The sequence below is a fragment of the Myodes glareolus genome, chromosome 17 (genome assembly GCF_982192425.1).
Source record: "Myodes glareolus chromosome 17, mMyoGla1.1, whole genome shotgun sequence".
In the NCBI taxonomy this organism is placed as follows: domain Eukaryota; kingdom Metazoa; phylum Chordata; class Mammalia; order Rodentia; family Cricetidae; genus Myodes; species Myodes glareolus.
Window position 1 is genome coordinate 16,383,923 of NC_142042.1, and position 23,748 is coordinate 16,407,670.

General features: G+C 39.6%; 1 protein-coding gene across 3 annotated transcripts in view; it reads right to left on the reverse strand.

The window, feature by feature from the left end:
* LOC146891176 (guanylate-binding protein 1-like) overlaps window positions 1-23,748 on the reverse strand; it is a 54,881-nt gene that overhangs the window by 13,531 nt on the left and 17,602 nt on the right. For 2 of the 3 annotated variants that reach the window (XM_087897518.1, XM_087897517.1), the window contains exons 2-3: window positions 648-747; window positions 347-548 (exon numbers count right to left, since the gene is read on the reverse strand). In XM_087897518.1, coding sequence (XP_087753644.1) covers window positions 347-548; window positions 648-677 — 232 coding nt within the window. In that variant the 5' untranslated portion in view covers window positions 678-747. Of the gene's footprint in view, window positions 1-346; window positions 549-647; window positions 748-2,750; window positions 2,972-23,748 lie in introns of those variants that run through there. The other variant, XM_087897519.1, reaches the window with a different exon arrangement.

A 23,748-nucleotide genomic window follows, 5' to 3' on the forward strand; every position in this document is an offset into this window, starting at 1 on the left:
TGATTAGCCATTCATTCCTACCTTAGACATCAGTGGATACTTGCTTTTCCTAGATAAACGCTCTAATGAATAGTTTATAATTCATGATAAAGCAAGTTGACTTTCTCTATGAAAGTATTATTTCTTCTGTTAAAATACTCTTGTACCTTTAAATGAGGAACTAATGGGAGTGTGGGAGGAACCAGTGAGAAGACTAACTCAGAAAAGAGCAAACCCACTGATGGACACAAACCAATCACATCATCCAGGTCTCTGACTGTTTCTCCTCCCCTCTGCTTGCTGGATGCTGACAGTGGGAGAGGGCGGGGGCAGGAGGACTCAGCAGAGCTTTGATGTTGTCACTCACCTTTCTGCTTCCCAGCCAGTTTGTTCATCAGGTAGGATTTTCCTGTGCGGTAAAGGCCAACAATTGCTACTACCACCACAGGCTGCTTGATAGCAGACAGGATGTCCAGTGCTTCCTGCTTGACCACCAACTCCTGATCAGAGTTCTCGATGAGGCACACTGGGCCTGGCATGTTGATTTCTGAGGCCATTTCCACAGTACTCTTATTTTTGTAAAAAATGATAAAATAGGAAAAAGTTCTGTATCAGTTAGAACTCAACTCAACAACATGAACCTAAGGGTGTAATAGTGTCATGCAGACCTTTGCTGGGAACGGACCCATGTACCTCATGCTAGTGAGGCCGTAGATCTTAGAAGAGTTCCTGTTACTGCCACTTTAGGAACTCAAACAGGGCAGCAACCTGAGACCGTGGAATTAGAAGCATAAGTATGGCAAAGAAGTCCAATGTAGTAAAGATGTCTAGAGCTAAGAGATCTTCAATACTTAAGACATGGCAGGGCCAGCTACATGGGTCACAGGAAGTTTGTGATGAAACTTACTACAGTAGAATCTTGACAGTCAGACTAAGCCAAACACGGGGAATGAGCTCTACTGCAACCAGAAGCCGTGACTGAGAACCTAGTGCCTTCCATTTTTTTCCTTACTCATTTGTGGTGTATCTTTTTAATCTCTAATTTGTTATTAAATTTTAAATTTTTATATCCACATATACAGATATTAAGGATATATAATACATTTCTTTGGAACATTTGTAACTTGATTACATTCTCCCCCTCAGCTGGCATGTGTTGTAACTTGTATCTTAGGAAATGGTTTGTGTGTTTCTTTCTTTTCTCACAATGTGGTGAAGAACCTTTCTCTCTGCTCTTCGTGTGTGATGAAGAACACATTCTTTCTGCTATTTACATGTGAGACCAATTGCTTTTTACTCATTCTTACTCTATTTACTCTAATTCATTATCCTAGTCACTGTTGTCTTCACTACTGTAATACATTACAGTTTCCCCAATCAGGGTACCACACTGCTCTCTTAAATCTCTGTTGTCAAGAGCATAGTGAACATAATGTCTCTTCCTGCAAGGAATACCGGTATGTCCAAAAAACTATTAGAGCTGGTTCTTCAGCTGACATTTGCCCTCAACATAAACATAAGGGAAGACAAGCTAATAGAGATTCATATAAATCTTTAGTGTGAAAAAAAAAGCGACAAACCAGGGAAAACCTTCAACTGGTACAAAGAAAGAACCATCAGAATAAAACCATGTTTGTAAGCAATTCCCAGACGTATTCCAAGCACACTGATAGAGATTAGTAATAGAGTGAACACACAGCATACATCATGGGAGAAACATCTTTGCCATCTGCTCCTCAGTATTATCTAAAAAATAAAGAAATGTGAAAAAATAAACACCAAAAAGAGCACTACAACAGGGCCAATGAACAGAAACATCAATTCTCAAAAGAAGTACAAATGACCAAAAAATAATTTTGAAAGTGTTCAACATCTTTAGTCAACAGAGAACTGCAAATTCAACTGACTTTGAAATTCTCTCTCATCTACTCAGAAGGTCTATCATCAAAAAAATCAAGAAAAAAACAGTGGTTTATGGTCGCAAGAGCATTTGTTACTTCTGGTTTGCTCCACATAAATCCTGGCATGCCTCTGTCCTACTTCTTGTGTCTTACAGAGGAGAGGACACAGAGGCAAACCAAGTTGTTGATCAGGACATTTCCCACTGAACCATGCACCCAGGAAGATTAAAAGCTGATAGTTTGAATATAAAAATATAAACATAATTCCTTTTAGTTATGTGTGTGTGTGTTTACCACACATTTGTGGATGCCCACGAACACTAGAAGGTGTCAAATAACCTGGAGATGTAGTCGCAACAGTTATGAACTGCCCATTTGGGTGCTGGGAACCAAACTCGGCTCCTCTAGAGGAGCAACAAGGCCGAGTTGGGCTGCCATAACTTTGGAAGAAACCAATAATATTGTCCCAGGAATGTGTCGGTAGAAAAGTTCATAATCTCTTGTGTTGTCAATGGGTCAGGGTCTGTTTTACATGCCCCAAGTTGCCCAGCTTCGTTTTTTAAGAGATGTATTAACTGGCAACAATGAAAATGAGAATTTTTAATGCATCAAAGATTATTTAAGAAGGATCCAGGTGAATGACAATGAGCCCTGAATCCTGAGGTCCTCTCTGGACTCCACTGGCTGAAACCTATTGAGCAGAGTGGAAACGGGGGCACTGCAGGGCCACCTTCCCTCCTCCCCACAAACCCTGGATGAAAAGTGCACTGCTGACCCACATCCAGAGTGCAGCATCCTCCTGTGGAGAGGTTGTTTCACAGGTAAACAGCAGTGTCCTGGAAGCCTTTCCACCCAGGTCCCCTGACTCACCTGGAGCAGAATCCTTCTGCTTTGGGAAGAAAGCAGTAGAGAGGAAAGTTAGGGGCACTAGGCTTCCTCTGTCCTGTATCTGGATCCACTGATTTATCCCCTCTTGCACTTGGAGTTTCCACCTCCAATTTACTGGGTGATGCAGACTTTTAACAAATACTTTCTGCTAAGGCAGTGAACTAGACGTATGTTAGTAAAGACATTTATAAAGGAGAAAAGTGAAACTAAAAACACATATGGGTGACTGGCAGAATTCAGGGAGAGTGTTCGCTGACAGATAAATGTCATCAGGTTTCTCAGAATTTTTCCAGCTGAATGAGAGCTAAGAACCTGCTGATAGTAGGGATGGGTAGTTAGATTTGAAGCAATACCTTATATTCCATGCTGGGGAGCTAGTTTGAGAAGTGTAGGAATAAGAATGCCTCATATGATATTATTTTGTGTTCATTTGCTTCGAAAGATAAACACACAGAGGATTTAGTTACTCATGCTAACTCATCACAAACTTTAAGAACTCTGAGACAGTGCACACATTTAAACAGTTCTGAATGCTGTAAACCAAACTCCTTTCCTAGAACTTGGTATTGAAGAAAAAGGACTTGATATTGAAGAACAAAAAAGCATTAATGAAGATAGCTGGAACATGTACATTTTTGAGATGCAAAAGATTTTTAGCATGGATAATAACATCTAATTCTCACAAATAATATTTTTGCGACAAATAAATTTAGGAATTCATTAAAATAACAGGATCATTAAGAAAAATTTGACTATAAGATCTCTTGTTCCTAATTATGTACATACATACAAATTTCCCTACAAACTACACACACACACACACACACACACACACACACACACACGATATTAAGATAAAGAGAGCACACTGAATTGTCTTAAGGTGTTCACACTTAAAGTGTGAAACCGCCCAAGCCAAAGGAAAGACAAAAGTCTTCGATAATGTTTTGAAGCCAATATAGTACTCTGTCCCTTTATTTGGTTTCCTGCACCCCCAACCATGGTTTGTCTCCTCCTGTTACTACGCTACTAGTTTTTTTTTTTTACTATAAATTTTAAAGGACTTTGTTTTGTTTCTCCATCTTCCAATTATCTGGTTCTGCGTACAAATATTTTCATTAGAGAGTCATCACATTTCCAGTGTCTTGCTCTTTTCCCCTTAATAACATTTTTCTTCTTTTCATTTCAAAAAATTTTAATTTCCATCTAATTTTTTCTTTAGGTTTCTCCTTCCTTAATGTCATTCATTTCATGGTCCTACATTTACTCTAAATAACGATACACTTGAAGAGTTCTAAGGAGCACACCACAGAGCACCTTTGCACACCCGTGGTTATTGATGTGCTAGGCACAGCAGTGAAGTTATAGAAGCAGCCAAGATGTTCTCCAACATGTGAGTGGTAAAGGAGGTGTGCACACACATAGCAGGGTTTCAGAAAAAGTCAGTGGAAATTTAGCTTATTGTGTTACAATAAATAAGACAAATATCTCGTGTTTTCTCCTGTATATGACATTTATTATGATATATGTGTATATGCTACACATGGCACAGAAGTAGGGTGGAGAAAGGAAGAAGATAGTGGGAGGAGGAAAGAAGGTAAAGCTGGGGGACAGGAAACAACAAAGGGGCAAGAGATGGACAAAACCAATGCTTCTCTACTCTAGACTGTTAAAGAAAGAGGGAAAACTACATTAAACGTATGAGAGAAATGAGAGATGTGTGTGTGCTGGGAATGGGGAGAGGAGACATGGCTGAAAGTGAAAGTGGATCTGAAGTTCTCTGAAATGTATCTAAATGCTAGAAATCAGATGTTGTTTTCCCTAGACCAGTAAAACCTGTTAGCAATAGATAACCCAAAACTGCTTGCATCCTGAATGTTTTTGAGAATCATGTAAAGTTTAAAGGCAAATAAAATTGACGCTTTCTGTTTCTTTAAAAGTATTAATGTCCTCTTTCTGGCATGTTTCTTGAGAGATGACTGGCAGTGTCCTTTCTCTAAAGGACAATAAAATTTCTAAGTATCAATAAAATTTCCCAACAGCTAAGGAAAACCATAGACATCTTCACATTCACAGTGTTTGAGTGTCCAAGAATAGTGACAGTTTTGGCACATTGTGAGTACTAAGGCTTTGGTCTTGAAGATATACAACAATGACTGATTACTGATAGAAAGGCCAAGGATCCAGAAGTTACTCAGTCCGAACAGTCCCAATGGTCTTGACCTGAGTATGAAATGACCTCTATAACCCATTGTACTATGCTTGGCATCCCATTTTGCATCTTGGGCTTGTTATGATGAACTTTTCTTAGGAGAAAACTGTTACTCTTAGAGGCAGCAATGACCTTGATCTGAGTCCAGCCTGAACAGAGACAAAAGCAGCCTTTGTTTCAGGCTCAGCAGAGCCAAGCTTCCTAGAATCTTCTCCACAAACTCCATCCTTCTGTATTAGGAACTGCTACACAGGTAGAGCTCAGTGCTGTCTGTCACTGAGAAGTCACTCACACATCTGTCCTGTCTGCAATCATATGTTCTCTCTCTCTTTCATCTTACTTTCATACGTGCTACTTTTTCAAAAATATTAAGATATGTTCATTATATTAGTACAAATGAGTGAGATTCACTTATGTGTGACCACCATCTACGCTTCTGCTCTCACCACTCCCAACTTCACTCACAGTTCCTACTAATCAGTTTCCTAGTTTCAGATTAACTACATACAGTGCAATAGTCCCCAAGGTAAACACATTGTGCTCTGTCTAAAGGAAGGCACAGAGAAGTTGGCCGTGTAGGCGCCCACGATCATCAACTTCTTTTTTTATATCATATACTTCAAATTTTTATTCATTGACAATTTCACACATTTATATGACATGTTCTTATCAAATTCCTCCCTCCAACATCCTTTCCTGACTTCCGCTCACCCCACGCCCTGCTTCTGCCTCCCAGCATTTACCCCACATTTGAAATGAAAATGTCATTTTTCATTTTTGGCTCTGCTTTGTGATCCATTGGGTATAAACAGGATCACTTGTGTGTGTAAGAAGTGGAAGGCAGCCAGTGGAGCATGAATAATTCAGCAGAGGATGCAGGACAAAAGGCTTTCTCTCCAGCAGCTCTAAAGAACCAAAAGGTTTCCTGGGCAAGGCTGACTCAATGAGCCCCTCCTCTATTCGTGACTGTAGTTGCACCCCAATTGTGTTTTAATAAATGAAGCTTGCCTGAAGATCTGAGAGTAAAACAGTCCCACTGATCAGTCTTAAAAAACCTTGTAATGATAACATACACCTTTAATTCCAGTAACCACACTAGTTGTCGTAGACTAATTAGTGCATGTTTTCAGTCCCAGTGGTGCATGCCTTTAATTGCAGAAATAGAGAGAGTTATAAAATGGGGAAAAACTGCTCTCAGACATAGTGTCATTCTGAGATTCTTGAAGGCAGGCTCGCTATTTCAAACTGAGGTTGAGGTAAGAGCCAATGAGTGGCTGCTTTGCTTTTCGGATCTTCAGGTTGAACACCAGTATCTGTCTCTGAGTTTTTATTAGTTGTGCTTCATGTGACCAAATGTAGTCATGACACTTTTGTCACATGCTGTGATCTGTAGCTGTTGTTCCATGACCGCCACTCTACAGAGAATGGTACCTCTGGTCTGGTGTTCACACTGAAGAAGTGAGCACAAAATCTACATATACCTGCCTCTACTGGTCTTTGCTTCATGGTGATCTCTTAACATCTATGGGTAGGTTCTCAAAAGTCCTTCCTTCCTTGCCTAAGCAATGCCTGCCTACATGGAAAAATTTAGTCTGAAGATACAGAGACTGATGGGACTAAGCTGTGCTGCCTCCTTAGCTTTCCTGCTTCCTTCTTTCTAGTGTTTGCTAATAATCTTGCAACCTATTTTGGTTTGCAATAATCCACCTGCCTCCTCTCTCTGAATATGGGCTAAACCACTGAGATGAAACTATTCTTTGCATTTCTAATGATTTCCCCCTCCAAATTTCAGTACTTAGAAAAGGTTTTTAATGAATAAATTCTGCTATTGTACTGAAATTCTCCCTAGTAGGTGAGAAGGTGGCATATGGAAGACACACTACAGACAAAGTCTGAGGAAATAACCCAGGTAATATATGCAAGAATACTAAGTTGGACTTCCCTCAAAATTACTGAAAAAGTGATTAAAAATTATCTGACATATCACCCAAACTATAATTCTTCATGAATTTTCAAATGTTTGAGAAGCCTTTTGCCTGGAAACTTCACTTAACAGATAAGAAGGGATGACTGAACTTCCGACAGAATTGAGACTGACTTGAACGTGCTTTTTTTGTTTTGGTGCAGGAGAATTCTCTGTATTCTATCAATCATGTATTTTAATAAAATGCTAATTGGCCAGGCAGGAAGTATAGGTGGGTCAACCAGACAGCAAGTAGAGGTGGGGCGATGAGAACAGAAATATTCTGGGAAGCAGGAAGCTCCCTCTGCCATTCCTTCCCAGACCACAGAAGAGGCAACAAAATGTGAGCTGACAGCTGAAAGAGGTACCAAGCCATATGGCTAACATAGATCAGAATAATGGGTTAATATAAGCTATAAGAGTTAACAAGAAGCCAGAGCTAAGGACCAATCAGTTTAAAATCTTATGGAGTCCTGTGTGTGATTTTTCCTTGGGAATTGCCAGCTGTGGGGTACTGGGTGGAAACAGAAACCCCAACAAGAATGCCCCTCCATGCTACAGATGGTACTCATGTGGATAACTGCATCCACAGAAAGCCTGAGAAAGCTTGGGAAAGAATAGAGTAAAGCATGTTTTCTTGGTAGCAGCAATTTCTTGGGTCTGCTCTGCTTGCTGGAGGTAAGCAAGTGCTCTCATCTAAGAGAGGCTTCCTGACTCAGCTTTAACTGCAAAACCCTGGAGCTCATTAAGAGGTCCTGCCACAAAATACTTAATCGGTGTTGATGAAAAGCTGAACACATACTTTTTGGTTTTCAGTCGTAGCAGAAAAAAAGCTGCGCTGTTTTAAAATGCCAGCTTTCTGGGCTGTCCTGCCAGGGCAAACTCTGACTCTTTCAGGCAGGCACTCCGACTGAGTGTGGTCTGTGAGCAGAATGCTGCAGCTTGCTTGCTGGCAAGGACCTTGAAATGCCATAGAGTTGTGGCAGTGAACACAGCTCTGGCTGGTATCTCAGCCATGAGGCTGGAAAGCTAAGGAATGGGCTGGATATAACTGTCAAAGCCACGGCTTTAGTCCTACACATTAAAGACTCCTGTAGTCAGAAAAAGAGAGATATATAGTAAAAGAAAGATTCAAAGTTGAAGAAAACCTCTAAATGGTTTACAGTGTGTTAAAAAAAAGATGCAGGCAAAAGGTTAAAGCCATTAAAAATAAAAAAGAAAGAGAGAAGTAGGTTGTGGTGATACACACCTTTAATCCCAATGCCTGGGAGGCAGAGGTAGATTGACCTCTGTGACTTCAAGGGACAGAGGTAGATTGACCTTTGTGACTTCAAGGTATGGTAGCACATGCCTTCAATCCTAATGCCTGGGAGACAGAGACAGACAGGTCTCTGTGAGTTCAAGGTGTGGTAGCATACACCTTTGAGCCCAGCACTGGGGAGGCAGAGACAGAGGGATCTCTGTGAGTTCAAGGACAGCCTGGTCTACAGAGTTATTCCAGGACAAAGATATATACAGAGAACCTGTCTCAAAAAGCCAACAGTAAAAAGTAAAAATAAAAGAAATACAGGTTAAAGACACATAAAGATGGAAAATACACAGAGAATCTTGATACTGTATGTTATCATGCTCTCTTTGAATTGTTTGAATGCTGAGGAAGGAGCAACAGCTCCTAAAAGACTTTTGTTTATAAATGCTGCTGAACTAACCCAAGATAGGTATTTTGAAAGAACCTTGGCTTTAAAATTGAAGTCAAAAGGTGTGTTACTTTGGAGAAGAGTTTTTGCTTTTGTTTCCACAGAAAATGAGAGGCTGTGGATTCATACTGAGTTAAGAAAAATCAGGTTCGATAAAGGAAGACCACCTGAGAAATCTCTGATAAGAACAGATGGCCCAGATGACAGAGTTCTACATCCAGAATAGATTCAAGACTGCTGCCTGAGATGATCAAGACTCCCAGGATATTCCAGTCAGAACTGGATTATAACTCTAAATTTTCTTTATTTCCCCATAAGATTATCAGCGCCCCCAACTAGCAGGAAGTAGACTGGAATACTACATCCACATTCCCAACAAATGAATTATGGGTATTTTCCTTTGTTTAAAAAAAAGAGGAAAATGGTGTGGGAGAATTATCTGTATTCTGTCAATCATGTATTTTAATAAAATGCTAATAGGCCAGGCAGGAAGTATAGGTGGGTCAACCAGACAGCAAGTAGAGGTGGGGCGATGAGAACAGAAATATTCTGGGAAGCAGGAAGCTCCCTCTGCCATTCCTTCTCAGACCACAGAAGAGGCAACAACATGTGAGCTGACAGCTGAAAGAGGTACCAAGCCATATGGCTAACATAGATCAGAATAATGGGTTAATATAAGCTATAAGAGTTAACAAGAAACCAGAGCTAAGGGCCAATCAGTTCAAAATCTTATGGAGTCCTGTGTGTGATTTTTCCTTGGGAATTGCCAGCTGTGGGGTACTGGGCGGGAACAGATACCCCAACAAGCCGGCTCTCATGTTACATTGTTTTATATTTCTCTCATGGTTATCTCTTCCTGGTACAGAAAAAACTGTAATTTCAAGCCAATAATCCCTTATGTTTGGCTTCATATTCCTAGTGTTAGGCTTGTATGTTTGGGAGACTTGAAGCAGCAACAGAGTGTTTCCCACATCCTTGTGGTACTCATTTTTCCTGTTTGAAAAAACATCTGATCATAGAGATACAAGAAAGAGTTCCTTTTAGTTCATAATCTGAGGGGATGTTTATTGTGATAGGGAAGTCATGTGAGATTCTGGCTCTATTGAGTGCCAATCTGAAAGCAGAGAGCAATTATTGCTACTTCTCTGTTTGCTTTTCCTTCTTCATTCAGTCCAAGACCCAAGCACATGGTATGATGCTTTCCACAGTTAAGGTGAGCCTTTCCATTGCTACTAATCTAATTGAGACAGTCTCTCACAGACATTCCTAGAGGTTTGTTGCTTAAGCAATTCTAGAACCTGCCAAGCTGGCAATTATTATGGACATCCAAAGTCCCCGCCTTGACAACTTGATGCACACACATCATTTTAATTGATTATCTTCCCCTCTTTATCGCCACATACTCACGACATCATAGAATGCAAAAATGAGTTCAGTTCATACTCAAACGTCTTTAACAGTTTCAACACTGCTCATAGTGCAAGTCTTACCTGAGATTCTATTGTAGTCACTTAAATTTGATATATTACAACATAAAAAAACTGTAATTCAAGATACAGTAGCATAGAATAGACATTTTTATTCCAAAATGGAAGAATAGGAACATAGCAAGTAGTGACCATGACAAAACAAGGTGAATACCCACATAGAAACTCTAAATTTTGCAGTTCCACATAAGGATGGAATTTGTATTGCAATCCCGGGGGTTCTAAAGAACCCTAGTCGTCCTGTCCCACCAGCTCTGATACTGTAGAACACCTAGCCTTTCCCTTGGGAATACATTGCCAACTATGTCAAGAATATATGCAAACAGTGATGGTTTCTTTCTAGTTCTCTCAATCTCTTCTCTCAGTTGACGTATTTCATTCATTAACATTTCAGATTTCTTTCTAAATCCTTCAACAAGCAGTTCTTTTTGGATCTGTAAGACTAAGAGTCCTGTTATACACAGGCTGGACTTTGCATTTAACTTTAGTTAAAGTATATTATCTATTTCACTACTACCTAAGAAGGGTTTTTGATATTTTAAGACATTTGTACCTAAAAAGATGAATATCTATGCTTTACACATAATTAGGCAAAATTCCACAGGATCTTTCCATGGAGACTGAATTGTTTTGTTCCAACACACACACACACACACACACACACACACAAAATTCCATAAGGGAAAGATTGCAGAAGGCAGGTGAACTGAAACTTACTCTCAATTCCAAGAAGGTGTCTCTTGGATTATTTCATGAATTGTGGGTATGCTGACAATGTATAGAACACTGGTTACTAATTCTAAGATGGCACAAATAGTTTATTTTATATCAGCTTACATGAAGAATCAAACAGACATAAATAAATAGAGCAATTTATGAGATTGTGTCATTTTGTTTCATTGTATTATTTTATTATATTTTTCAATTTAATTAATTAATCTCTTTTTGTGCATGCACGTGTGAGCACACATGTAAATGCATGCAGATGTATGTGTTTGTACATATCTATGGAGGCCAGAGGTTGATGTCATGTATATTCTTCAAATGTTTCCTCATTTTTTAATGCATTTTTTAATTTACATGTTTGACTCTTTTGTTTACATGTGTACATACGATGTCTCTGCCTGCTGTCCATGGCACATGAAAAGAGCATATCAGATCCCCTGAAATTCTAACTCAGGACAATATGAAGTGCCATGTTATTGATGGAAACTAAACCTGGATCCTTGGCAGGAGCAGTGTATTCTCTGAGGCAACTTTACTGTCCTATTTTTAAGATAAAGTCTCTCCTTAATTCTATAGTTAGTTGATTCTACTGGGCTGGCTACCGAGAAAGCTCAAAGAATCCTCCTGTCTTCTTCCTGAAAGTCACTGATAAATGTCACGTCTTCCATATTTTTCCATGGATTCTGAACTTCCAAGTTTCTTCCTCGTGCATGTACAATGAGAACTTCAAAGACTGAGCCATCTCCCCACCCCATCCTCCTCCTCTGCTTTATCCTGGGCTAAAACTGATATATTCACACTAGATGGTCCCACCTCATTTTCTTTGAGGAATAAGTCTAGAATCCTAAAGACGATTGGAAAGGGTCAACTGCAGAACAAAAAGACCATCCTAGAAATTCAACCAACAGCAACTCAGAACACTGGGGACATTATTTATACAGTTGAAAGTCTAACCCTACACAGATATTGGTGTTTTATGTGCTCAGAGCTTCAGTAAGGCCCATATGAACTTTGATGCAACATTCACCATTGAAGTTACTTGTTTGGGACAAACATTTCCCTTGTTGGAAAGTCACAGCACCATCTGTCTGGCACTGACAAACCCCATCCACACTCACCTTCAGCTTGTGCTCCAACATCTTCTCCTATTCTCTCAGAAGAGTCTCCCTTTCCTTCTCCATCTTCTCTTGAAGTTTAGCAATGTTTTCTCGGAAGCTTCTCTCTTGAGCTTCCATCACTTGCTCTTGCTCCTCCTCCTTCTGTCTCAGCAGCTCTTGTTTTTTCTCAGCCACCTCCTTCTTTATCCTCTCAGCTGTTCCACAGATGGTGGAGAGAGGAAGGAAATCACAGTCAGAATGTAGCTATACTGTCCAGGGCTCAAAGGGAAACCTGTGAGTATTCCCATTAGCCAGAACAGCAGCATCATGGTTCCTAACATGATGGAAAGGCACCAATTAACTGGACATAAAACACAACACCAACACCCTTTGTGTTTGCACATCTAGGAGAGGTCAAACGTCCAGCAAGAGGAAGCTCCTTGTTCCAGAAGGATCTACCTGTGCACCAGTCAGAGGACTTTGCAATATGCACCCATCCTCTCTAACAGTTGGACACTCTACCCTACCTGCTATGGCCTTCTGTCCGTCAGTAATGGCTTTGTCTGACGGCAGGATGGAGTTCTCTACAGTATGCTGTGACTGTAGGAAGCTTTGAGAACCTCTTTTGCCTGGGGACCCAAGAAGAGAAAATATAACTTAGGCAGTAAAGTTTAAGTCTTCTGCTGAGGTATTTATTGATAAATAAAACTTCTTCTTTTGAGTCCTGTCCCACAAGGTCCATTTAATTCCATGGCCATAGCAAAAGTATAAGCCCTGTACAGTTTCAAAAACCCTCTGCCTCAGCCTCCTTACTAGCTTTATTGCCACTCTTTCCAGAAATGCTTCCCACCATCTGCCCTAGGTCACAGTCCCAACCATAGTTACAAGCAGTTCCATGGAGTTCCACAGACAACAGTTTCAATTGGTTACCATGTTTAAAAATATTTTGTTTCTTACCTTCATGGATGTCCCAGACTTTACAGCTAAGACAATGTAAACAGACTTGTTACTTTGTATCTTAGAATGTTTAGATTGGAATTTCTGAAAACTTTCATAGTTTTCTTTTTTTAATTAATTTATTTATTAAAATTATCGACCTCCTCCCCTCCTCCCATTTTCCTCCTACTCCCCCTCTTCCCCTCACCCTCCCTTTCCAGTTCCAAGAACAGTCAGGGTTCCCTGCCCTGTGAGAAGTCCAAGGTCCTCCCCCATCCATCCAGGTCTAGGAAGGTTAGCATCCAAACAGACTAGGCTCCCACTAAGCCAGTCCATGCAATAGAATCAAAACCCAGTGACATTGTCCTTGGCTTCTCAGTCTGCCCTCATTGTCAGCCACATTCAGAGAGTCCTGTTTGATCATATGCTCCATCAGTCCCAGTCCTGCTGGCCTTGGTGAGCTCCCATTAGATCAGTACCACCATCTCAGTCGGTGGATGCACCCCTCGTGGTCCTGATTTCCTTGTTCATGTTCTCTCTCCTTCTGCTCTTCATTTGGACCTTGGGAGCTCAGTCCAGTGCTCCAATGTGGGTCTCTGTCTCTATCTCCTTTCATCGCCAGATGAAGGATCTGTAGTGATATGCAAGACATTCATCAGTGTGGCTATGGGATAAGGCGGGTTCAGGCACCCTCTCCTCTGCTGTCCAAGTAACAAGCAGGGGACATCTCCTTGGACACTTTGGAACCCCTCTAGAGTCAAGTCTCTTGCCAACCCTAAAATGGCTCCCTTAATTAAGATATCTACTTCCCTGTTCCCATATCCACCCTTCCTCCATCTCAACCATCCCATTCCCGCAAGCTCTCCCCAATCTTCTGCTTCTCCTTTCTCTCTCCCTATCTCCCCTTACCTTTACCCCACCTCACCTCCGTGCTTCCAACTTTTGCCTGGCAATCTTGCCTACTTTCAATATCCAGGAGGGTAACTATATGTTTTTCTTTGGGTTCACCTTCTTATTTAGCTTCTCTAGGATCATGAATTATAGGCTCAGTGTCCTTTGTTTATGGCTAGAATCCACTTATGAGTGAGTAAATACCATATTCCTCTTTTAGGGTCTGGGCTATCTCATTCAATAAAGTGTTCTCTATTTCCATCCATTTGCATGCAAAATTCAAGATGTCATTGTCTTTTACTACAGAGTAAAATTCTAAAGTGTATATGTGCCACACTTTCTTTATCCATTCCTCTAATGAGGGACACCTAGGTTGTTTTCAGGTTCTGGCTATTACAAATAGTGCTGCTATGAACATAGTTGAACAAATTCTTTTGTAGTATGATTGGCATCTCTAGGGTATATAACCAAGAGTGGAATTGCTGGATCCTGAGGTAGGTTGACTCCCAGTTTCCTGAGAAACCGCCACACTGATTTCCAAAGTGGTTGCACAAGTTTGCATTCCCACCAACAATGGATGAGTGTTCCCCTTAGTCCACATCCTCTCCAGCATAGGCTATCATTGGTGTTTTTGATTTTAGCTATTCTGACAGGAGTAAGATGGTATCTCAAAGTTGTTTTGATATGCATTGTCCTGATTGCTAAGGAGGTTGAGCATGACCTTAAATGTCTTTTGGCCATTTGAACTTCTTCTGTTGAGAATTCTCTGTTCAGTTCAGTACCCCATTTTTAAATTGGGTTAATTATAGTTTTAATGTCTAGTTTCTGGAGTTCTTTATATATTTTGGAGATCAAACCTTTGTCTGATGTGCGATTGGTGAAGATCTTCTCCCATTCAGTAGGTTGCCTTTTTGTCTAAATGACAGTGTCCTTTGCTTTACAGAAGCTTCTCAGTTTTAGGAGGTCCCCTTTATTCACTGTTGCTCTTATTGTCTATGCTACTGGGGTTCTACATAGGAAGTGACCTCCTGTGTCCATGAGTTATAGACTACTTCCCACTTTCTCTTCTATCAGGTTCAGTGTGGGCAGATTAATATTGAGGTCTTTAACCCATTTGGACTTGAGTTTGGTGCATGGTGATAGATATGGATCTATTTTCATTCTTCTACAGGTTGGCATCCAGTTATTCCAGCACCATTTGTTAAAGAAGCTTTCTTTATTCCGTTGTATAATTTCAGCTCCTTTTTTGAAAATCAGGTGTTCATAGGTTTGTGGATTAGTATCTGGGTCTTTGATTTGATTCCGTTGGTCAACATCTCTGTTTTTGTGTGAATACCAAGCTGTTTTCATTACTGTAATTCTGTAATAGAGTTTGAAGTCAGGGATGGTAATGCCTCTGGAAGTACTTTTATTGTATAGGATTTTTTTGGCTTTCCTGGGTTTTTTGTTTTTCCATATAAAGTTGATTATTGTTCTCTCAAGGTCTGTGAAGAATTTTGTTGAGATTTTTATGTGCATTGCATTGAATCTATAGATTGTTATTGGTAGAATTTCCATTTTTACTATGGTGATCCTCCCAATCCAAGAGCATGGGAGATCCTTTCACTTCCTGGTATCCTCTTCAATTTCTTTCATCAAGGACTTAAAGTTCTTGTCAAATAGATCTTTCACTTCCTTGGTTAGAGTTACCCCAAAATACTTTATGCTATTTGTGGCTATCGTGAAAGGTGATGTTTCTTTGCTTTCCCTCTCTGCTGCTTTATCCTTTTTGTGTATAGGAGGGCAACTGATTTTTTGGAGTTGATCTTGTATCCTGCCACATTACTAAAGGTGTTTATCAGCTGTAGGAGATCTTTGGTAGAGTTTTTAGGGTCGTTTATGTACATTATCATATCATCTGCAAATAACGAAAGTTTGACTTCTTCCTTTCCAATTCGAATCCCCTTGATCTCCTTATGCTGTCTTATTGTTATTGCTAGACTTTGAAGAGGTATGGAGAGAGTGGACAGCCTTGTCTTGTTCCTGAATTTAGTGGAATGGCTTTGTGTTTCTCTTCATTTAATTTAAGATTAGCTGTCGGCTTGCTGTATATTGCTTTCATTATATTTAGAAATGAACCTTGTATCCCTAATCTCGCCAAGACCTTTATCATAAAGGGGTGTTGAATTTCGTCAAATGCTTTTTCAGCATCTAATGAATTGATCGTATGGTTTTTTGCCTTCAGTTTATTTATATGGTGGATTACATTGATAGATTTTCATATGATGAACCAGCCCTGCCTCTCTGGGATGAAGCCTACTTGATCATAATGAATAATTTCTTGGATGTGTTCTTGGATATGGTTTGCCGGTATTTAATTGAGAATTTTTGCATCAATGTTCATGAGTGAGATTGGTCTGTAATTCTCTTTCTTGGTTAAGTCTTTGTGTGGTTTTGGTATCAGGGTAACTGTAGCTTCACAAAAGGAGTTTGGCAATGCCACTTCTGTTTCTATTTTGTGAAACACCTTAAGAAGTATAGGTATTAGCTCTTCTTGGAAGTTCTGGTGGAATTCTGCATTGAAACCATCTGGTCCAGGGCATTTTTTGGTAGGGAGGGTACTGATGACAGCTTCTAATTACTCACGACTTACAGGTTTATTTAAATTGTTCACATGGTCTTGATTTAATTTTGGTATATGGTACTTATCTAAAAAAGTGTCCATTTCTTTCATATTTTCCAATTTTCTGGCATATAGGCTTTTGTAGTAAGATCTAATGATTCTCTGAATTTCCTCTGTGTCTGTTGTTATGTCCCCCTTTTCTTTTCTGATCTTGTAATTTACATGTTCTCTCTCTGGCGTGTGATTAGTTTGGATAGGGGTTTGTCAATCTTGTTGATTTTCTCCAGGAACCAGCTTTTTGTTTTATTGATTCTTTGGATTGTTTTCTATGTTTCTATTTTGTTGATTTCAGCCCTCAGCTTGATTATTTCCAGTCTTCTACTCCTCCTGGGTGATCTGCTTCTTTTTTTTTCTAGAGCATTCAGGTGTGCTGTTAAGTCTCTGATATGTGCTTTCTTTGTTTTCTTTATGTGGGCACTTAGTGCTATGAACTTTCCTCTTAGCACTGCTTTCATAGTGTCACATAGGTTTGGGTATGATGTGTCTTTATTGTCATTGAATTCAAAGAAGACTTTAATTTCTTTCTTTATTTCTTCCTTGACCCAAGGGTGGTACAGTAGTTGACTGTTCAGTTTCCGTGAGTTTGTAGGCTTTCTGGGATTAGAATTGCTGTTGAATTCTAACTTTATTCCATGGTGATCCGATAGTATACAGATGGTTACTACAATTTCTTTGTATCTCTGAATGTTTGCTTTGTTACCAATTATGTGATCAATTTTTGAGAAGGTTCCATGAGATGCTGAGAAGAAGGTATATTCTTTTCTGTTTGGGTGGAATGTTCTATAGATGTCTGTTAAGTCCATTTGGTTCATTACATCTGTTATTTCTCTTATTTCTCTGTTAAGTTTCTGTCTGGTTGACCTGTCCATTGGTGAGAGAGGAGTGTTGAAATCACCCACTATTAGAGTGTGGGGTTTGATGTATGCTTTGAGTTCTAGTAATGTTTTTTTTACATATGTGGGCGATTTTATATTAGGGGTGTAGATATTTGGGATGAAGATTCCCTCTTGATAAATGTTCCTGTTATGAGTATAAAGTGTCCATCTCCATCTCTTCGGATTAATTTTAGTTTGAAATCAATTTTGTTAGATATTAGTATAGCCACACCTGCTTGGTTTTTTTGGTCCATTTGATTGGAAAACCTTTTCCCAACCCTTTATTCTTAGGTAGTGTCTGTCTTTGAGTTTGAGGTGTGTTTCTTGTAAACAGCAGAATGTTGGATCCCAATTTTATATCCATTCTCTTAACCTGTGCCTTTTTAGAGATGAATTGAGTCCATTGATATTAAGTGATATTAATGACCAGTGGTTGTTAACTCCGGTTATTTTTTCTGGTGGTTGTGTTTGTGTATTTCGCTTCTTTGAGTTGTGCTGGTGGAGGGTTGTCAGATGCTTGTGTTATTATGGGTGTTGTTGGCTTCCTTGGTTTGTGATTTTCCTTCTAGTATTTTCTAAAAGGCTGGGTTTGTGGCTACATATTGTTTAAATCTGTTTTTGTCCTGGAATATCTTGTTTTCTCCATCGATGGTGAATGAAAGCTTTGCTGGGTATTGTAGTCTGGGCTTGCATCCATGGTCTCTTAGTGACTGCAGAACATCTATCCAAGACCTTCTGGCTTTCATGGTTTCCACTGAGAAGTCAGGTGTAATTCTGATAGGTTTCCCTTTATATGTTGCTTGATCTTTTCCTTGTAGCTCTTAATATTCTTTTTTTATTCTGTATATTTTGTGTTTTGATTATATGGCGAGGAGATTTTTTTTTTTGATCCAGTTTATTTGGTGTTCTGTATGCTTCTTGTACCTTCCTAGGAATATCCTTCTTTAGGTTGGGAAAGTTTTCTCCTATAATTTTGTTGACTATATTTTCTAGGCCTTTGAGCTGTAATTCTTCTCCTTCTACCCCTATTATTCTTAGGTTTGGTCTTTTCACGGTGTCCCAGATTTCCTGGATGTTTTGTGTTAAGAATTTGTTGGATTTGTTTTGTTCTGTAATCAATGAGTTTATTTCCTCTATAGTATCTTCAGTGTCTGAGATTCTCTCTTCTATCTCTTGTATTATGTTGGTAGTAGTTGTCTCTGTAGTTAAGGTTTGTTTACCCAGATTTTCCATAGCCAGACGACCCTCGGCTTGTGATTTCTTCATTGACTCCATTTCATTTTTCAAGTCTTGAACTGTTTCCATTACCTGTTTGATTGCTTTTTCATGGTTTTCTAGGGTATCTTTGAGGGATTTACTCATTTCTTCAAACTTTTTGTTATTCTTCTCATCCATTTCTTTAAGGGAGTTTTTCACATCTTATTTAAGGGACTCTATCACTTTCATAATGCTACATTTAAAGTCGATTTCTTGTATTTCCTCTGGAGTAGGGTGTTCAATTCTTGTTGCGAGATCCCTGGAATCTGGTGATGTCATGTTGCCTTTCAGGTTGTAGGAGGAATTCTTGCATTGGCGCCTGCCCATATCTTCCTTCAAATGCAGCCAGGAGAGTCTTGGTGTCTTGGTCCAATCTTTGCTGTGACTGACTCTCTGGAGGGATCTCCTCAGTGCAGGAGTAGGAACTGTTCCCACCTGGATGGAACTTCTCAGCACAGAAAGAGGGACTTCTGGTAGTCCAGGGACCACTCAGAAAAAAGGGTGAACTTGGTGGGAGGGCAGGGTCGAGTGGAACACAGAAAACCCTGCAGCAGAAGCTGAAGGTGCCCTGCACTCCCTTGCAGGGACCTTCTGGCCTGCCTGGCTGGCAGATACTCACTTCTCTGGGTAGATAGCCTTAGTGCATGAGCAGGAACTGTTCCTGGGCCAAGGACCTTGCAGACAATAAGGCAGGCTTGGGGGAGGCAGGATCATGTGTAACAAAGAAGCCACTACAGCAGGAGTTTGGGCAGGGGTGGAGGCCTGTGCTCCCTTCTGGGACAGTCTGCCCTGGGGATGGCACACACTCACCCAACTGGATGGAACTCTCTTAGTTTTCTTTATACAGCTTTATTGTGGTAGTATTAACAAATGTAAATTGAAGCTCTTAAAGACACAGGATATTTTAATGCATTATATGTCTTAAGGAGGCTGTTTGTTGGTACCGGCTGTCAAGAACTGAAATAACCACACTGAAACTGCATTAATTAAATCACTGCTTGGCCTATTAGCTCTAACTTTCTATTGTCTATCTTTTACATCTTAGTTTACTCATGTCCATTATTTTATACTTTACTACTAGCCTGGTAGCATACCAGAAATGTTTCAGTGTTTCTGTCTCTGTCAGCAGCTCCATGGCTTCTCTCTAACTCTGTCTTCCCTCTTTCTTTCAGCATTCAGTTTGGATTTTCCTGCCCAGCTCTAGTCTAAAATATCAGTTTAAGCCAGTTTCTTTATTAACCAATGGTATTCACAGTATACATAGGGGAATCCCACATCACCTCCCCAATTCTGTTTAAATACAGAGGAAGCTTTTAAGTTTAACATAATAAAATTACTTATAACAAGACAGGTATCAAGCAAGAATTATAGTTACAAGATGTATAATTATTTTATCTCTTATTATAACTAAGAAAGCTATAGCTATTTATTCTTCAAATCCCTCAAAGACTCCAGAAGAATTTGTAGTAAGGAGGCTGCTTGTTCATCCTTGCTACACAAAAAAGAAATAACCACACAGACACTAGATTAATTAAAACACTTCTTGGCCTGTTAGCTCTAACTTCTTATTGGCTAGCTTTTAAATCTTAATTAACCAATTTCCCTTATTTTGTATTTTACCACGAGGCTCATGGCCTACCGACAAGGTTTTAGCATATCTGTCTATGGCAGAAGCTCCATGGCTTCTCTCTAACTCTGCCTTCCTTCTTTCTCCCAGCATTCAGTTTAGTTTTCCCCACCTAGCTCTAATCTACCCTCTCAGATCAAGCCAGTTTCTTTATTAATGAGGGTATTCACAGCTTACAGAGGGGAATCCCACATCAATTATATATTAAGTAATTATTATAGTCCAAAAAATTTATATGTCAGTTGCTTCAGATATTTACCTTTGTGTAGTAATAACACTTGATATCAACTTTTCTAGCTTTTAGATATATATCAGATTATTCTATGTGTCTTTCTAAACTAATATGTCTTAGAGCTATATGTTCATATCTCTTGATGAATGTCTCTCTATTCTCTGTATTCTCAGTCACAGTAATCACCATTGTACTCTATGTTAATGTGGCAGTTTAAATGAGAATGGGTGCTATAGGCTCACATATGTAAACGATTGGCCTCCAGTTGGTAGAAATGTTTGGGAAGGATTAGGAGGTATGGCCTTGTTGGATAAAGTGTGTCACTGTAGGTGGTCTTTGAGATTACAAAAGTCTACACCAGTGTAGTGAGGGAGCTGCGGACAGGCCTGCTTTTCACCTCACCTGGCTCCCGCACGGCTAGCTTAGTCCCAGAAATAACAACACACAAATTGTATTCATTTAAGCACTGCCTGGCCCATTATCTCTAGAGAGTTAGTTACTGACTAACTCTCATATCTTGATATTAACCCATTTCTAATAATCTGTGTAGCACCACGAGGTGGTGGCTTACCGGAAAAGATTCAGCATGTCTGACCTGGTGGCTGGCTCCATGGCTTCTGCATAGCCCTCTTCCCAGCATTCTGTTCTGTTTTCTCCACCTACCTAATTTTCTGTTCTATCAAGGGGCCAAGGCAGTCTCTTTATTGACCAATGAAAATAACACAATAGACAGATAACCCTCCTCCATCACACCAGTCCCAGTCTCTTTCTCTACCTATTCACTGTGCATAGAATGTGAAGTTCTCAGCTCCACGCCTGTCTGCTTCCCACCATGACGACTATGTACTACTCCTCCAAACTGGGTAGGTGCATGAGAATCAGCAACGTTAGGCAAAAAGAACAGAGATAAGAAAGAAACACAGAGACACGGGATAGTAATAGAAAGGCATCTCAGCAAATACTGAATGATAAATTTTGAGTGCTGAGTTTCTCCGCATTTATTTTTCATACACTTTTATGCCCTGATACAAAACGGGGGAAGAAGGCAAATGACTACTTTAACAGGATACAAAGGACAACAAGTACTGTTACTGGATTCAATATGTTAGACATCAAGCTTTTATTTCCTAAGGTAGTATTGGATGTTTGGGTAAATAAACACACCATAGACCAAGTGTCCTGTAGGCAGCCACTCCCTACGTCAAACCTCCTATTTCAAAATAAAGAGAAGAAGTATGCTTGAATTCTTTGACCTTAGGTTAAGGTAGAGCAGATCTACTTCTATGGGTCATCTTAATGTCCAAAACCTTCTGATAAGGTGAAATAGGCTCAAATTTTTGGGTCTCAACACAAAACTATAAACAAGTCCCCAGTAAATACTTTCCTTTATAAGACTTGCCTTGGTCATAGTAGCTCTATGGGACAGCTGGAAGATAGGATGATTCAAAATGTTCCAAGAATGTTTTCAGGGCTGCAGCTCCAATCCATCTGAATGACTGTAGCTCCAATCCATCTGAATGACTGTGCAAACAGCTTTAATGTAACCAGTACATTTGGAGACCTCACTACTTTGTCATTACACTGGACTTGACATTATTTTGCAGAGAATCTCACGGATATAAATTAACTATTTAAAATCAATATTTGTCTAAATAATAGATAAATGAGTATCAATATTGTTCCTTTGTACTTATCTTTCCCACTAAACATAATTTATGTAATGAATTTGTAATGTTAACATGCCACCATATTGCATGAGGTAAGAAGGTGAAATGTCAGTGAATAATGAAGTATTGCACATTAGTAGAGACATATATCTTCTTCCTCTACCCCCATCTACTAAAAAATATACACAGAAATCCACTGCAAGGTATAACTATTTCAGTTAGTAAAACATTCAAGTAGGAAAGGTTTTTAAAATTTTATCAGTATATTTCCTTGTGATTTTAGTTTTTTTCATTATTTATTTAATGAATCACTTTTCTCAGAATAGATTATGAAAATCATTTATATTAACAAATAAATAAGGCTCAGGAGGTAGTCACCTTGATTGTAAACTTTACCTATTTTGTTTTGGTTTTCATTAATTCTAAAATTAATTGATATGACATGTCCTAGGGTAAAATACATTTAAATCTTAGTTTCTGAATATATTCAGGTAATAATGATTGCCAAAATTATGGCTACTTATCAGTTGTCATGACCATTAACAAGGGTTTCAGTGCAGTCTAAAGTAGATACGTCAAGTGCTGAGCAGTGTTTAGTGAATCCTACGTCCCTGTTGAAACTTCCCTGATGCAGTGATACCTGGAATCAGCTTCAGGGCTTTCTCCAGGTACTCATCTGCTGTGATGACATGTCCATCAAACTTCAGCTCTAGAGCAAAATCTCAAACAGTCCAGACAAAGTCCGGAAAGAACTCACAAACTCAGCTTAATGTATTATAAATCAGGGTTGGATTACATATGTAGTATTTTTGTAAGAGACGTAAAAGTACATACCAATTTAAAACAAACTTGCTGTTTTGTTAGTCTAGAATGAGATGTAATAAAATAGATATATAATATTATATTATATATAATATAATAGGTAGACAATTACAATACTTAAAGTAAGCATAGGTTCATTTAAGTTACATGTATGCACACACACACACACACACACAGTGAACAGGAATTGGGCAAAGTAGATGCTCATGGTGGGCCCTATCAAAGGTATGGCACTGCACAAAGCACACATGTAAAACAGTAAACACCAGGGAACAAGGAAAGGAACACCTCAGTAAAGATGGCAGAACTTGGTCACCTGACGTTAAAATGGCAGTGAAGTCACCTGACCTCAATTAAGATGGTGGTAAGGTCATCTGACCTCAGTCAAAATGCTAGATGAATGGAAAAGCCATGATTTTTGAGCTATGGAGGTTTTAAGAGAGACCTAGAGGCATGATCGACCCTGTTGCTGATGCCGCAAGCCAGGCAGGAAACCAAGGCTAGAATTGAAAACAGCTGCCTCGTGGATCCAACCAATCTTGTCTGCTGCGGTAGAAGTGGCTGGGACAGTGTGAGGAAAAGCTGAGCTGGTGGGACTCCCACGGAGCATTTCTTGGTGGATGACTGAGAGTTTGAGGGTTTATACCATAGCTGAAAATGTGAAAACACCACAGGGCCTATAAAAGAGCATCCTCTCTCTATAGGCACGGTGTGAAACAGGAGAGACACCGCAAAGCCTGTAGGAGGATTTCCCTTCTGTACAGGCTGGGTGTTAAAGCCTGACTGGCTCTGGTCCAGGCAACTCAGAAGCCAGAGACTAGACACTGCT